This window comes from Natrix helvetica (assembly GCF_964273705.1).
Source record: "Natrix helvetica genome assembly, chromosome: 4".
NCBI lineage: Eukaryota > Metazoa > Chordata > Lepidosauria > Squamata > Natricidae > Natrix > Natrix helvetica.
This window is the reverse complement of record NC_138550.1, coordinates 27567872-27583867: the sequence shown is the minus strand read 5'-3', so window position 1 is coordinate 27583867 and position 15996 is coordinate 27567872. Positions and strand designations below refer to the sequence as shown.

Here is a 15996-nt window from a genome sequence, read left to right as displayed (position 1 = left end):
TGGATCATCTGCTCCTTTGTGGGAAGATAAGAGTCTATTCGATTGATATGTCCGCAGCAACTGATGGGTCTAATAGAAATCAACAAGGAGCTTGGCATTTTTCATGGGGACTAGATGGATAGGTCAAGCATGAGAAAGGGAGGACTTGGGTTATATTGCCAATATGTGACCTCTTCTAGTGCAGCAATCCTAGGATGTGCTGTGGATTGCTAAGAGCAAATGGATGAAGCACAAGAGAAGTTATGCCCTTACCTGGATCCTGAGGCCATGCACATGGTCATTTTGGGTTGGATTACTGCAACATGCTGTACATGGAGCTACCCTTGGAGAGTATTTGAAAGCTGCAACTGGTGAGAGCTTCTAGAGCTGTATACCTTTAGGGCTGCATTGGTTACCAGTCCGCTTTTGGTTCCAATTCAAGGTGTTGTCTGTTACCTTTAAAACACTACATCGCATGGATCCAGGATATCTGAGGAACCATCTCTCCCCAATGGGGTAAGAACATGGGGTAAATATTTGGGATGCTCTAATGAAAATAAGGGCAATGAAACATCAATATTCCTCTATTCCTATTGCATCTGCTGACAGTTGCTCAGCAGCTCTCTTTAGGGTGTGACCTGGTCCCTTTTTGCATCTATCTCAAGTAGTTTTTGAGTTAATGGGAGTATTTCATGAAAACCTGAGACCATCCAGCTCTTTAATTTCCTCTTGTATATTGGCTTCCTGGAAGCTCTTTTTTTGTAGCTTACAGGTAGCCCTCAACTTACAACTGGTCACTTAGCAACTTTTCAAAGATACGACATATCCGAATGCTTCTTACTAGATTCCAAAGTTCCAATAGCTGCCTGACACCCATAGTCATATGACTCTATGTCAGGCACTTGGCAACTAGCCCATTTACAGCATCCCATGGTCACATGATCAATTCTTACAATGGTTTTGCTGAAAACCAGCATTTCTTAGTTTTCAGCAAAACTGATTCAAGAGAACCATTGGTTTGCTCATTGACTGCAATGGTCACTTTACAATCACGACGTTCGCCGAGAAATGATAAAATCATGTTGACCAAGTAGGTTGACCTATTTTATAACTGTTATAATGGCAGTGATGGGCAGGCTCCATTATGATCATATGTCAACCTCTAATGGCTTGGTCTTGTTTCTTAAGTAATTTCAAATGATTGCGGCTAGGTGTTTTCACTTAGTAAAGGTGGTAAGCTAGTAGTGTAACAGAAGCCCTTCTCACTCTAGGCTTTGCTACACCAAAATGTACTCCATTATGGGTCATATCATGTTTACAGAAATGGGCAATGAAACAGAATGTTGAATATAAACTTATTTCAAACAGTATTGAAAAAAATTAACCAATAGTTTGTTAAAACATTTAATGCAACAGGGAAATAAAAAATCCACACTTTAAATCTGTGTTTCTTGACAGTTTATTTTTTTAATCCTGCATTTATTATTTATATAAGGCAGAGAATGTATCCAATACTCATTTCCTATTTCCCCCAAAACAGCAACACTGAGGTGAGTTGGGCTGAGAGAGAGAGTGACTGGCCTAAAGTCACCCACTAAGGTCTTTGCTGAGAAATACTAAGTAATGAGGATATGATAACGTAGAAGACAATATCAATTATACACAATGGCTTGGATTCAGACATATAGTTACAACAGAACTATGTAATGACTGAGCCCTTGGATTGATTCATTTTATTGATCTTAACACTGGAGTCAACCTAATTTGTACAATTACAAAATCCTTAAAAAATCTGATGTAAAAAATTAACTTAAATGACATTTTACAAAAAGTCTTTTTAAAAAACTGCATGTTCAGAAAGAGTTCAAAAATTACAAATATACAAAATGATGTTTTAAAATAGTCTTATATAAACTATGGGTGTTCCTTAGTACAAATAAGTCATTAAAATGCAACAATAATATAAATAAATTTAAATAAATGCCTCTTAATGAATCCTGGCAGTAATATACTGAAATACACTAAATAGTCAACCATGTGTACAAAATGTACATAACATTAATACAAACCTGGAACACATTATTTATAATGTAATATAAAATTATCAATTAGATTGCCTGGTAGACAAATCTAACAACAGTAATGGGACTGTGAGCCAAATCTTGCTACAGTCCCCCAGTTAGTAAAATAAACTCAGATGTGGCTTCCTGAACAAGAAGTTACTGGAGTGGCTCAAAGTTCATTGTTTAAAACTTCCATAGAAAGTAACTATTGTTTTCTTCAATGAATGTCATAAAATAATAACTTTATGCAAGGTTAGTTTGCATAAAATAAAAAGCAGCTTATTGTTTATCAGTTCACCTTTCCCAAAATCAACAATGTAACTTCCAAAATGAATCAATGGAAGTTTGTAATTGAAAGGAGAAGCTGCACAAAGCTCATAAAAATAATTTAAAACGTCAATTTCAAATAAAACCAAAGAAAAAAAAGCAAAAGGGCAGTACAGAAAATGAAGCCAACTACAACAGTTACAGAAATTCAGTAGACCCCATTATAATAGTGTTTACTTCTGCTATGAAACTGTTGCTGTTACATTGGTGCTCCTGAAAACTGTTGTCTTTGTTCCAATGCTTGTTGACTTAGCAGCTGTTGTCGTTTTTGCAGAAATTGTACAACTTCAGGACTTCTCAGAAGTGACTAGATAGAAACAAAAATGTAAGTTCCCCTATTCTAACCATGGAACTGCATTGAATACTGTACATGCAGAATCATCACATGGCCACATTAGACATATTGTATTCAGTGGGACAGACCAATTAAATAAAAAAAATATTTACCCATTAGTGAAGCTTTCTTTCTCATTTTACATTGTTTGCGCCTTTATATAGTACATCCCATATAGGGCTCCTGGGACACACTACGATCTATATTAGCTTTTCTCTACTTTACAGTTCAAGAGTTAACGATCCCTCATCTCTTCCAAGGTAGAAACAGTAATTTAAGACCCACAAAACTCTGGGACCTTGTTCTGCCTCAAAGGTTGTAGGCTTGCTCGGGGCATGCAGTTAACTCCACGCTTAGGAATCTTTTTCAGATCAAGTTTATTATCAGGCATTCTTAACACCAAACTTACAGTTCAGTGTTAAGATACTTCTGACTTTCCATGATCTGTCCCATCACGTAGTGTAAAAAGATGATGAATTTATCCCCATGCTGAGCAGAGATGTAGAACGCTACTATTCGGTTCACAAAAGCATTTAAACTGCCCGGATATAAACTTTGCATGTGGGCAAGATGCCCCAGTGGCCAATCATAAACAGAGATGTGATCACATGTCATGGAACTACATTTCCCATGAATTTCTTAGTAGTTTCTTAAAGGAGACACTTCTTAATTCCTGCACTAGCTATATACTGCTGGGGCAGCACAGGCCTCTTTAGAAGCGTAATCTCTACTGCCATTCTAATTTCCACCTTCCTCCATTTCCATGCTGGGGGAGGAGTTAGAGAAAGACAGAAACAGATTGTGTTTAAACTTCCCAAGACAGATTTTCACTGGTACCTATCCTGTTCACACCAGTTCCTTGCTTTTGAGAAGGAGGGACCGACCAACTGAGAGGATTATAAAAACAATGGGTAACAATCGTAAGTCATGCATTGGCTACTGCAGAAAAATGAGTCATTTTTGATTAGGAAAGAGATGACTGAGTCATTCATGTTTTGTAAATGGCCAACAACCACCTTAGAAACTGTTACTTGCCCTGCTATTCCTTTGCTTTTGAAGTTTCACCTTTTCCAATTTGAACAGAACACTTCCAGAATATATTGGGTTATTAACTGGCAGCAGTTGAGTATATACAGTTCAGCAGTATTTGGAAACCTGTAAGTTTCAGCAGCAATAACCTGCCTAGCCAACAATAAGTAACAAAGAAGGCTAAAAGTTACAGTGCAACAACACTCTGCAACTCAGTGTTTCTCAATGTTGGGCTGACAGCAAATCACAAATGTGTCTTGTTTTAAAAGTTCTTATGAAATAAATGTAGCACAACAGGTTTACCCTATTTTACTAGTATATTCATTTCCTAAAGCAGCTTTTTAGAAATTAATCATAATACTTACCAGCCTTTTCTGATTTAGCACCTGTTCCAAAAGTGTAGGTTTTGCAGGCCGATCTCCAATATTACCTGTTCTTTGCTTTGATACAGAAACGGAAGTTTCAGTGCAATCCTTAGCATATACACAAATACAAAAAAGAGGAAAAGTAAATTGTATTTGTTCCATCAGAAAAATTCATCTACATACTTTATAGGTAACCTATAAGTGAACCACTTATTATTTAACTATTTCATTTCTCTCTACAGTAAAACATATTTTGAAAATAGAACCTAATGATAAATAAGTTTTCTTTATCAAGAAAATAATGTATTTAACACAGAATAATAGGTACATGGTGTAACTTTAGCTATAGCCTAATTTCAGACTTTTAAAATAAATATTAGAAACTAATGGTTAAATCTCTAATGAAGATAAATATCAAAGGATTCTGAGTCTTCCACGGAATATATTTCATTTATACTTTAATCATGTGAAATCTATTTTAGTTTTAAAGTCAGAAATATTTCTGAGAAATTAGAAACATTTTAAATGTAAGAATCCTACAGAATTATTTTTGTAAATAGCTTTTGCTCTAGCAGTGAGGCTGTAACTGCACTGACCTACACATATTCCATTAAGAAACGATAGAAATTTGTTTTTAAAAATTCTTATACTGATATTCCTGGCCTATAACTTTACAAGTGGATGAAAGTTTTCCCAAGTCCTCAAAAATCAGCCAGCAGCTTCATTTAAAAATTAATCTGAAAGCAATTGGAAACTGCAAGTTTCAGCCAGAGCTGTTTTCTTGTTTATCCAAATGAGTGCTAAATGTTTCATCACATAATAGAATAATAGTTGTAAACTGCCCAGAATAGCCACACAGCAAAATATCCAGCAATAAATGTAACAAATAAATAGTAACATATTAGTAAACATGGTTCTAAGGCAAATGAATGCCAGAAAAAGTGGTGTGAGTTTTGGATATAATTAATAATTAAAGTAGCTATGTTGTTGAAAGCTAACATAGGCTATTGTACCAGTGGAACCAAAGTGGAATGACATTATGTACCTGAAGAGTAGTACAAACAACACAATCAACAAACCTAGTGGACTAGTTTGGGCCTGGATGGTAAAGAAGTAAATGATATTGTAGCAACAGCTTATAGGCTGCCATTTAGAAAAAGAGATGTACATGTTTTAAAATACAGGATTCCTTCCAGGAACTTCTGAACGTCACTACAGTGTTACATGGAAAAGACAGGAAGCAATATCTAAAAGATGTCTACAAATACAGAGTTATCATGGACACAAATTGTTTAAACTTCTACCCTCAAAACTACGCTATAGGGCACTGCACACCAGAACAACTAAGACACAAGGACAGTTTGTCCCAAATGCCATCACTGTCACTTAACTAATTCCCACAACACTGTCATTATCTACTAAGACTGTATTACTAATAATCTTCTCTTCCTTCCTTGTACCTCGCCATTTATGACTATAACCATGTTGCTTGTATCTTTAAAATGTATATTGTTTTGTTTCCTAGTATGATTTGGTTGCTTATTAGTAACCTATGACTATCACCAAGTGTTATATCTTATTATTCTTGATGAATGTAGTATATATATATGTGCACTGAGAGCATATGCACCAAAGACAAATTCCTTGTGTGTCCACTCATACTTAGCCAATAAAGAATTCTATTCTATTTACTGAACGAACTCACTTTCTGGTTTAGCCAGACTGGGTAATACATTGGAGATTTTATAGTATCCTTCCCCTGGAGTGGGGAGGGAATGGAGATTTTATAGTATCATTTCCCTGGAGTGGGGAGGGAATGGAAATTTTACAATATTCTTCCCTTGCCACGCCCACCAAGCCACAAGACAAATTCCTTGTGTGTCCGCTCATACTTGGCCAATAAAGAATTCTATTCTATTTACTGAACGAACTCACTTTCTAGTTTAGCCAGACTGGGCAATACATTGGAGATTTTATAGTATCCTTTCCCTGGAGTGGGGAGGGAATGGGGATTTTACAGTATTCTTCCCTTGCCACGCCCACCAAGCCACAAGACAAATTCCTTGTGTGTCCGCTCATACTTGGCCAATAAAGAATTCTATTCTATTTACTGAACGAACCCACTTTCTGGTTTAGAATTGGCATTCAGCAGGTTCTGACCACTTCTGGAGAATCGGTAAATACCATCTCTGACTGGCCCCGCCCCCTTCTATTCTCTCCCTCCTGAATCCCAGCTGATCGGGAGGAACAGGGGGATTTTACAGTATCCTTCTCCTGCCACCCCCACCATGCCATGCCACGCCCACAAACCCTGTAGTATTTTTTGTTTTGAATCTTGCCACGGCCTAACAGGGTAGGCTGCTTTATGCCTTTTATTCGTTTAAACCCAAGAACTGCAAGAAGAAACTCAGCCCGTGGCTGTCACAGCCCCTTCCCCTTACCTCAATTCGCCCACCGCTCCCCGAAAGGGCAGCTCCAGCCGCCGCTGCCGCCGCCGCCACAACCGCGGTAGCCGAGCAGGGGGCGTTTCCTCCTCCGCCAGCACCGCCTGTGCCGCCGCCTCCGAGGGCCTGGTCGCTCTTCTTGCGCTTGTACTTATCCTTGTACATCTTGTTGCGGTGCCTCTTGCACATCCACGGCTTGCGCTGCTTGGCCACCTGGGTGGTGGTCTCGTTGCAACCCTCGTAGGTGCAGTTTTTGCATCCGCCGCCTCCGCCTCCCCCCGACTGGGCGCCACTCTCGTCCTCGTCGTCCAGGTCATCCAGGCCGCCGGCAGGACTGCACGCCCCGTCCGCGCCCGTGGCCCCGGCGCCGCCTTCGCTGTCCCCTTCGGCGTCTCCTGTGGGGCCCAGCTCGTAGAAGAGCATGAGGCCGCCTTGGGCGGACGGCACCTTCGAGACAGCCTGCGCGGGCTGCACCACCTGAGGCTGCAGCATGGCGCCCACCGCCTCTCCGTCCCCGCCGCAGGGCTGCATCACCAGCAAGGTGAGCGACTGCGGCGGGGATGGAGAAGGGGAGGAGGAGGAGGAGAAAGCGGCCGAGCTGCCGCTGGTGTTTCCTGGGGCCTCCGTCCTGGCCGAATCGTCCCGCAGCCAGGCCACAAAGGCCACGGCTGCCACAGCAACGGCAAACTGAAGAGGCGAGCGCCGTGACAGCTCGCCGGCTAGTGCGCAGGCGCAAGAGCGCGCGGTGCGTCACCTCCGCTTCTCTATACCGGAAACTCGGGGGGAGGGGGGGAAAGGGGCGGCGCAAACTCAAAAGTCCGCGGGGGATAAGCTCGAGTCTGATTGTCGCGTTGGTGACTTGGGTTGATGGTGTGAGGCGTGTCAGATGCTACCGCGTGACTGCATGGGGCAGCGGTCCCCAAACTTGGCTTGTGGACTTCAACTCCCAGAATTCTCCAGCCAGCATAGCAGCTAGATTAGTGGTGACTAAATATTGGGGACGAAATTGGGATATTCAAAGAAATGAGGGGTTTAACGAAATTTGGAGTGTGGCAACAAATGATAAAATAACAGAAATTAAACTTCAAAGAAGGATGATTAAAATAAATAATTATAATGAAATATGGGTTTTTAAAAAATAAAATCAGTGTTGGTGGAAGATAAAGGGAACATTGTATTTAGTACTGTCATCTTAGGATCCTAAGGGAGAATTTGGATAATAAATAGTGGTAAACTATTGGAGTAAATAGTTTCTGTATCCATTCTCTGTGTTCATATATGATATGGAGAACACAGTACAAAACACTGTTTTGATATATACAGTAGTCAGGGTAAAAGACCACAAGGTACCGATTGTAAGTATCTATTTGTCATTGTCAATCAATACAATAATAATACAATAATACAATAGTAGAGTTGGAAGGGACCTTGGAGGTCTTCTAGTCCAACCCCCTGCCTAGGCAGGAAACCCTATACCGTTTCAGACAAATAGCTATCCAACATCTTCTTAAAGACTTCCAGTGTTGGGGCATTCACAACTTCTGGAGGCAAGCTGTTCCACTGATTAATTGTTCTCACTGTCAGGAAATTCCTCCTCAGTTCTAAATTGCTTCTCTCCTTGATTAGTTTCCACCCATTGCTTCTTGTTCTACCCTCAGGTGCTTTGGAGAATAGTTTGACTCCCTCTTCTTTGTGGCAACCTCTGAGATATTGGAATAATGCTATCATGTCTCCCCTAGTCCTTCTTTCTCTTAAGCTAAACATACCCAGTTCCTGCAACCGTTCTTCATATGTTTTAGACTCCAGGCCCCTAATCATCTTTGTTGCTCTTCTCTGCACTCTTTCTAGAGTCTCCAATTATGTTTTCTTCATAAAATATATAAATGATACTTTGTAATATGTGGACAATCATAACATGCAGGGGTGAAATTCAGCCAGTTCTGACAGATTCTGGAGAACCGGTAGAGGAAATTTTGAGTAGTTCAGAGAACCGGCAAATACCACCTCTGGCTGGCCCCAGGAGCGGGGAGGGGATGGAGATTTTTCAGTATCCTTCCTCTGCCACACCCACTAAGCCAGGCCCACAGACCAGTAGTAAAAAAAAAAATTGAATTTCACCACTGATAATATGCCTTAATTCAGACTTTGTTCAGATTTTATCACTTCTGCTTCCTTAAGTGTTAGCTAAAACAGTCTAATCAGAAATAAGAGAAAAGTGCAATCTGACATTATGCTACACATCTCTGTTGCTGTTTCATATGAACTGGTGGGCTCAATCACCTCTTGGGCACCTTTCATTTAAAAATTAAAAATAATTCTATACAATTAGATGGGGAGAAAAGGCAGAAAACTAGCATTTGTGGAAAAAAATGGTTGATAATTAGACGGCAATTGTTATTAAAACTGCTTCCATCTATTCCCTTTGGTGCTAACTGTAAAACTAGAACTTTGAATAATGATAGTTAATTATTTTCATTTTAAAGAAATAAAACATGCTGGTGGGCATACATGCACTAAAATTTGTATTATAACACTTGTCCAGTTAGACTAGTGCTTTAACTGATGAAATCTTCCCCATTTTTAGGATATATTGGAAAATGTGAGATAGTTAAAGGATGTTTCATAATATTTTACCTTGTACATTAGCTCATTTTGTTTAGTGTACGAAAACAATACGTACTACTGACTTCATTGGCTGAATTTCTCTTTTCTCTGTTAACATTTTCCATTTGTTTAAAGACAAGTTATCTGTACAGTTTTAGAAGTTTAATATGAAGCCATATGCAAATGTTTAACTTGTGGTGAAATAGTTTCTTCAGGGCCTACTTTATTGTCAAATTTTATCTTCAGTTGAGGAAAGTGTGTGTGTGTGTGTGTGTGTGTAATTTGACTATGGTAACATCACATGCACATTCCTAATATGGGTCTATTCACCATACCTAGGAATCCATACAAAGGATTTTCAAGGTGCCATCGCTTTCCTAGGACTGTGAAAGATGCACAATCACAAACCATCTTTCTATAGTTCTATGTGCATTTGATTTTTAAAAAATGAAATTCAGAAAGTTGTGAATAAATCCTACTCATTCCAGCCAGACGTATCACGAAATAAACATGAAAAGCTCTGACAATGAAAGTCAAGGAACACAGTAAAAAAATAATTATTTTTTAAAAATTACCAAAAAAAAAATTCGATGACAAGAGGGACAGCAACCGTCCTTAGAATTGACAATTAAGACCTTAATGTGATAGATAAATTCTGCTTTTTAGGGTTAACTATCCTGAACGGACAACCGAGAATACACCAGAGATTAGCACTTGATAGGATAGCAATGAAAGCCATGGGAAAGATATTGAGATGCCATGATGTGTCTATGCTTACAAAGATCAGAATCAATCAAAAAATGGTTTTCCTGTGGTGCTCTATGGAAGCAAAATTTGATTTTTGAAAGAAGCTACAGTATCGATGCTTTTAAACTATGGTGTTGTAGATAACTGCCGAGAATATAGATAGCCAAGACAACAAACAAATAAATTATATATATTAAAATTCTCAGTCAAAATTCCCTCAAATGGCTCACATTTTCATATTTTGGATACATTATGTTAAGATCCTGTTCCGTTCTGAAGACCATAATGCTGGAAAAGCAAGAGAAGAACATAACCAGCAGATGGTGAGTGTACTTAGTCACAACAGTGATGGGTCCATTATGGGCAGCTCCTTCTGGAGAAATCTGCCTTAAGGAGTTGCTAAAAGTCTAGACTGGCTTTACAGTCGATAAGCAGTCAAATATAAAGAGAAGATGAGACAGCACACTTGTGACTAGAAATTCCAGTTACGATTATGTTCTGCTCTGGGATGTTTATTCTCAAAATTATGTTTTGTTTTGTGATTATGTCCTTATATGAAAGGAGCTCTGGAATGCAGCTGCCACCAACAGAGGCTGTTCTTATGAATATTTCAATGATTGCTGATCTATGATGGCAGATCATAACCATTCACTCTTAGCTTTTCTTTTAAGTACCTAAGTATGATGATATGATTCTGCTGAGATTATTTGCAATATCATGGAAAATTAAACTTGTCCCCTTAAATATTCATCTCACTCACAGATGATAGTCTCTCATTTCATAGGCAAGGAAGTGCTTCTAAGCCAATGAAATACTTATCCCTCAGGGAACTTATTTTCTTCCAAAACCCTTTGCTGGATAAAACATTTCATTATCAAAAGCAGCTGTTTCACTGCCATTGAAGATGCCAAGATTCTGAACTAATATCACCGTTGAATCAAGTCAAATTATTTGCAGATTGGACACAGGTTGATAAATAGGGACTTAAAGGATTAGCTCAAGTTTTGTTTTTGTTTTTATTCTAGCAATTCAGAGATAAATGGATATACTAAAGGTGGCATGAGGCAAGTTACCGTCTAAATATGGGGAGAAGAAAGTAGCAACTGTTAATTTTTAAATAGAAGCACTTTTTCCCATTTGAGTTTAACATCAGATCTACATGGGAAAAGATACACAGATCTCTTCAATAAGTCTAAACCGGTAGTTCCTTTTTTTAAGTCTTGAAAAGCTGTGGGTACATGTGAATTTTTTTTAATGATTCCATCATATTCTCTGTTTAAACAATCTTTTATTTCTGCTTTACTTTGTTTTTAAATCAGGACTGCATTATATGCAGTTAAATAAAGTTCAGTATTACCAGCAGTATTACCAGTTGAACATGGGGTGGAGTTGGGCTGAAGACATTTTGTAGCTCTGAAATAGTAGAAAATGTTTGTAGCTCAGATTGTCGATTTTGACAGTGGTTTGGAGAACAAACTTGCTAAAATTTTATAGGAATCAAATCAGGGGTGAAATTCAGCAGGTTCGGACAGGCTCTGGAGAACCGGTAGCAGAAATTTTGAGTAATTTGAAGAACCGGCAAATACCACCTCTGGCTGGCCCCAGAGTGGGGTGGGAATGGAGATTTTGCAGTATCCTTCCCCTGCCACTCCCACCAAGCCATGCCCACAGAACCGGTAGTAAAAAAAATTTAATTTCACCACTGTACCAAATACTGGTTATTAAATTAAAAAGCCTGTAAGGTTTACTAAAAACAAAACAAGATTAACTTTAGATCTCTGTGTATATATATGCATGCATGAACTCTTAGAATTGGCTAAGGAATAAACCTTCCATCATAACCATAAGGCAATGCTGTAGAATTCAGTGATTAACAATCCCTTTTTAAAGTGTCAGCATGATGTCGGGTTGTGTTGTTGTTGAAGAGATAGAACAAGCATTCTTGGGCTTCTCAAAGTAGACGTGTTGTGGTATTTATTGTTTCATGGTCTATGTTAAGTAAGATTCAACTGCCAATCTAGTCAGCATCTTTACATGAACTGAAGAAGAAGAAGCACACTTTTATTATTTAGGCAACAAAATATTTATACCATTCTAGGATTCCTTTCGTGTATATCTAAAGCTCTCTTCTGTGTTGTTGGTGATAGTTTGATAGTATATTGATATTGTGAAAGTAAAATGAAGGGCATTCTCTAGGAAAGCTACCTTGAGCTCTGGGTGGAGAAAGAGATACAGCAATAGCAATAGCACTTATATACTGCTTCACAGTGCTTTACAGCCCTCTCTAAACGGTGTACTGCTTAAACAGCATATTGCCCTCAACAATTTGGATCCTCATTTTACCCACCTTGAAAGGATGGAAGGCTGAATCAACCTTCAGCCTGGTTAGATTTGAACTGCCAAATTGCAGTCAGCCGGCAGTCAGTAGAAGTAGCCTGCAGTCCTGCACTCTATATAATTCAAGGAAACATATTAACATGTCTTTTTAATGTTCCTTATGTTAAATAATAAACTTCCATAGGGATTCTTAATTCACTCTTTTATAATGGACATCTATTAAACTATTCTCCAAGGCACCTGAGGGTAGAACAAGAAGCAATGGGTGGAAACTAATCAAGGAGAGAAGCAACTTAGAACTGAGGAGAAACTTCCTGACAGTTAGAACAATTAATCAGTGGAACAGCTTGCCTCCAGAAGTTGTGAATGCCCCAACACTGGAAGTCTTTAAGAAGATGTTGGATAGCCATCTGTCTGAAATGGTATAGGGTTTCCTGCCTAGGCAGGGGGTTGGACTAGAAGACCTCCAAGGTCCCTTCCAACTCTACTATTGTATTGTATTGTATTGTTATTGGGGTATAATGTTATCAATACCCTGACATAAGGCTATCTTGAATAAGAATGTAATTAAATGCAAATAATATTAAAGGAAAGAGAAGTGGTTGAGCAGCAGCTCAAGTGGGTGGACTTATTTCAGTGTTTCTGGATGACCTCAAAGACCTGATTAGGGGCAGATTGTCATGGAGAGAATCTACAGGATCTAGAGGCCAGAATAATTGTTTTGTAGCACTAGTGACATTTTTTTTAGCTCTGCAGGAGAACAACTGTTATTTCAGCTTCACTAAATATAAATGAGAAGCAATGCATGAGGGAAATCATGACATTTGTAAATAGAGACAAAAACATTTGTATCTACTGCAGATTTTGATAGAATTTCATTTGCCATATGTTGCTTCCTCTGACAGGATTTGGGGGAGCTGACTAACCTTGCAGCAGTTGAAAATAAAAAAAAATTACAGAGTTTCACAGAAAAGAAGCAGAGCATACCCCTAGAGCAGCAGGAGTATGAAAAGACTCCTTTTCATACAGGCTTCATACTTTCCAAAGAACTGCTGAAAGCTAGTTTGATATAGGCACAGGCTAGAAACGAGGAAACTGAATTCTACCCCATTCTTAAGTAAAACACTAGCTAGATCCCTATCTAACACTGAGTGTTGTATCTTTTGATTTATGATGTGCTTTATGATTATGATCATGATTTATCACTTGTTGCTTATATTTACGCTGAGAGCTTATGCACCAGAGACAAATTTCTTGTGTGTTTAATCACACTTGGCCAATAAAGAATTATATTCTATTAGATGATGTTTGGCTCTTTCAGTCTCTTAAAAAGACAGTGGCAAACCACTTCTGAAAATTTTACTAAGAAAGCTGTAGTCTAAGCATTCATCAAGAGTCAACTCTGGTTCAAAGACACCAACACGCAGAAACCCTTGCTAGAATAGGAGTAACTCCTAAAGCACAGAACTAACAGTTTGGAATATAATAATGGTAGCACCTAGTCAGGGTAAGACACTTGTACAAGGTGTGATATAAATCAGGATTTATTTGATTGTCATCATATACTGAAAGGGCTTCAAAATATGTAAGCCAGAACATAGAATTCTTTGGGTTGGCTCAAGCGAAACTGGTAGGTTAGACATTAGTACCAGCACTGCCTTCTTCAAAGTGGAGGCATAGCTTTCAGTCCATTAGACCTGCTACTCTTCTTGTCCTTACTACCTGTTTGCCTCTTTTCTTCTCTAATCCAGACAGAGATTGTTTAAGAGTTACGAGAAAGATAAGGTTTGTTGGACTTAGAGAAAGAAATTCCATTTCAAGGAATTCAAACAAAAATCATTTAGAAATTCAAGGGAAGAAAAAAGTTCAAGAGAAAGGGCAAATTGAGGACAGTGAAATGGTATAAGGATAATCTCAAACTGTTCCAATGAAAAGTGAAAATGACAGTTAAACAAGTGCAGCTGCATCAACAGTTATCTGAGGAGTTACGTTGAGCCTAAAGGAAAGTATTTGTAGGCAATAGACACAGAGCTACATCACCAAGGTCAAGGCACAAAGTCATACAAAGTGAAAGAAAATAGTACAAGAATGTTAACAATTAACATGTTTACTCTTGCCCAAATAACAGGATAGAACCATCAGAGAAGCAAATCTATACTAAAATTTAGGAGTATCTGCCAACTAAGTAGTAAAACTTTTAGCACCAGAAAAGAATGTTTTTTTAAAATATTTCTGGTTTTGCAAAGCTATTAAATAGCATTTGTCATGATGTAGCATGCTGTCTTATGCAGAGAATTGGCAGTAGTTGGTCTTCAAGGTATTTTATAATTTTAAATTAAAATTGGTTAAACCAGGTTAACCTATTTGCTTTGTCCCTGTGAAAATTGGACTCAGAAGTAGAAAGATAGTGTAGGTCAGGGGTGTCAAACTGACAGCGTGCCAGCCAGATGCATCATGGGCAGGCCACGCCTACCCAGCTCCGCGGAGAGAAAAAAAGTCACGATATGTCATATGATGCAGCAAATTTGACACGCATGGTATAGGTAACAGTGGAAAGACAATTAACCAAAGGACTTCTTGGTCTTTGGGAGATGCGAATAGGAAGGCTTTTCTTATGGTCAATTATTTTATTTTATTTATTTTCTCAGTTTATTTACCTTTCCAAATGCTCCCATTTCAGAGCATTTCTCATCCTGATAGGAAGGTAAAAAATGTAGACAACATCACACAGTTAACATTCCACTCAGGGGTGGGTTCCTGCAGGCGCTACTGCTGGTTCTCTTGTGTGTATGCCGCACGCTATGAGCGCATGCACAGTGCAATGAAAATTGTTCTGTGTCACGATGTTAAAAAGTTTGCTAGACATGAACTGACTGGAAACTGACACTCAAGAGTTAAACTAAGAAAGCTTTATTGCGCAGGTCATAAATGTTATCTGAAAGTGATTTATTGCGCATGCTTCACACATTCCAGAACTATTCCTTTGTTCTTTTGTCCGGCTGCCAAGTTGGCAGACGGAGCTTTTATTATCAAAATGTAACAATTTAGTTAACTTTCTGTTTTATTTACTTTTATTATTTTCGTATTAAAGTTTGTTTATTAATTAGAATATACTTCTCAAAGATTTTTATTTTATTTTCTTAACACCTCAATGATATGCTGAAGGGAATCAGCCCGGTCCATAGACCTCAATTTTTCTCCAGGGTGTTGTTCCCCTGACATTCTGCACATGCGCAGAACCAAAAAACAAGATGGCGGTGCCTATGGCACCACCTGGAGAACCAGTTCGGGGGTGTGGCAGGCCTGGGTCGCTGCCAGTTCTAGCGACCCAGGCCACCAAACCACTACCGGTTTGGCCGAACCGGTCTGAACCAGTAGGAATCCACCATTGATTCCATTTCTACATCAAGGACAACAGTTAAAAATAAATACCATAAACCACAGAATGTATGTAAGAGCTAGGATCATACAGATCTCAGGATGACAAAGTTCCAAAGAAAGGGGCATTGATTAAAAAAACTGACTTCTGAAGTTCCTGATAACATCCTTTGATTTGACTGCAGGAACAATTTGGAGAAAAATGTTTGAAGATACTTCAAACGGTCTTGAGCTCTGCAAGGGTGTATGAGCCATGAAGGGTTAAATGCTTGCTCCTTTTCTCAGTCTCCTTTCTTTCCTTTATATTGCATTAGGAGGTACAATTATCCTCAATAAATGTTTTTTGTTTTCTTGTAAACAAATTAAGCAACATCTGCTGCTTTTGAGTT

General features: G+C 38.7%; 1 protein-coding gene across 2 annotated transcripts; it reads right to left on the bottom strand.

Annotated features, from left to right (window-relative positions):
* Positions 1-420: 420 nt before the first annotated feature.
* RFXAP (regulatory factor X associated protein) lies at positions 421-7248 on the bottom strand. 2 transcript variants are annotated; one of them, XM_081953106.1, is made up of 3 exons: positions 6539-7223; positions 4098-4172; positions 421-2676 (listed from the first exon to the last, which is right to left on the bottom strand). In XM_081953106.1, exons 1-3 carry the CDS (start codon positions 7070-7072, stop codon positions 2569-2571), a joined length of 717 nt encoding a protein of 238 aa, XP_081809232.1. In that variant the 5' UTR covers positions 7073-7223; the 3' UTR covers positions 421-2568. The 2 variants fall into 2 exon arrangements, with proteins under 2 accessions (XP_081809232.1, XP_081809233.1); XM_081953107.1 differs by having other exon boundaries at positions 422-2676; positions 4098-4205; positions 6539-7248.
* Positions 7249-15996: the final 8748 nt, after the last annotated feature.

What these genes read in the sequence shown, in the direction of transcription:
- RFXAP (XM_081953107.1), bottom strand. Translation starts at nt 7,072, where the DNA reads ATGCAGCCCTGCGGCGGGGACGGAGAGGCGGTGGGCGCCATGCTGCAG. An exon ending in GGAGCGGTGGGCGAATTGAG is followed by an intron (nt 4,206 to 6,538) that starts GTAAGGGGAAGG and finishes GTATATGCTAAG; the next exon opens with GATTGCACTGAAACTTCCGT. An exon ending in TGCTAAATCAGAAAAGGCTG is followed by an intron (nt 2,677 to 4,097) that starts GTAAGTATTATG and finishes GTTTCTATCTAG; the next exon opens with TCACTTCTGAGAAGTCCTGA.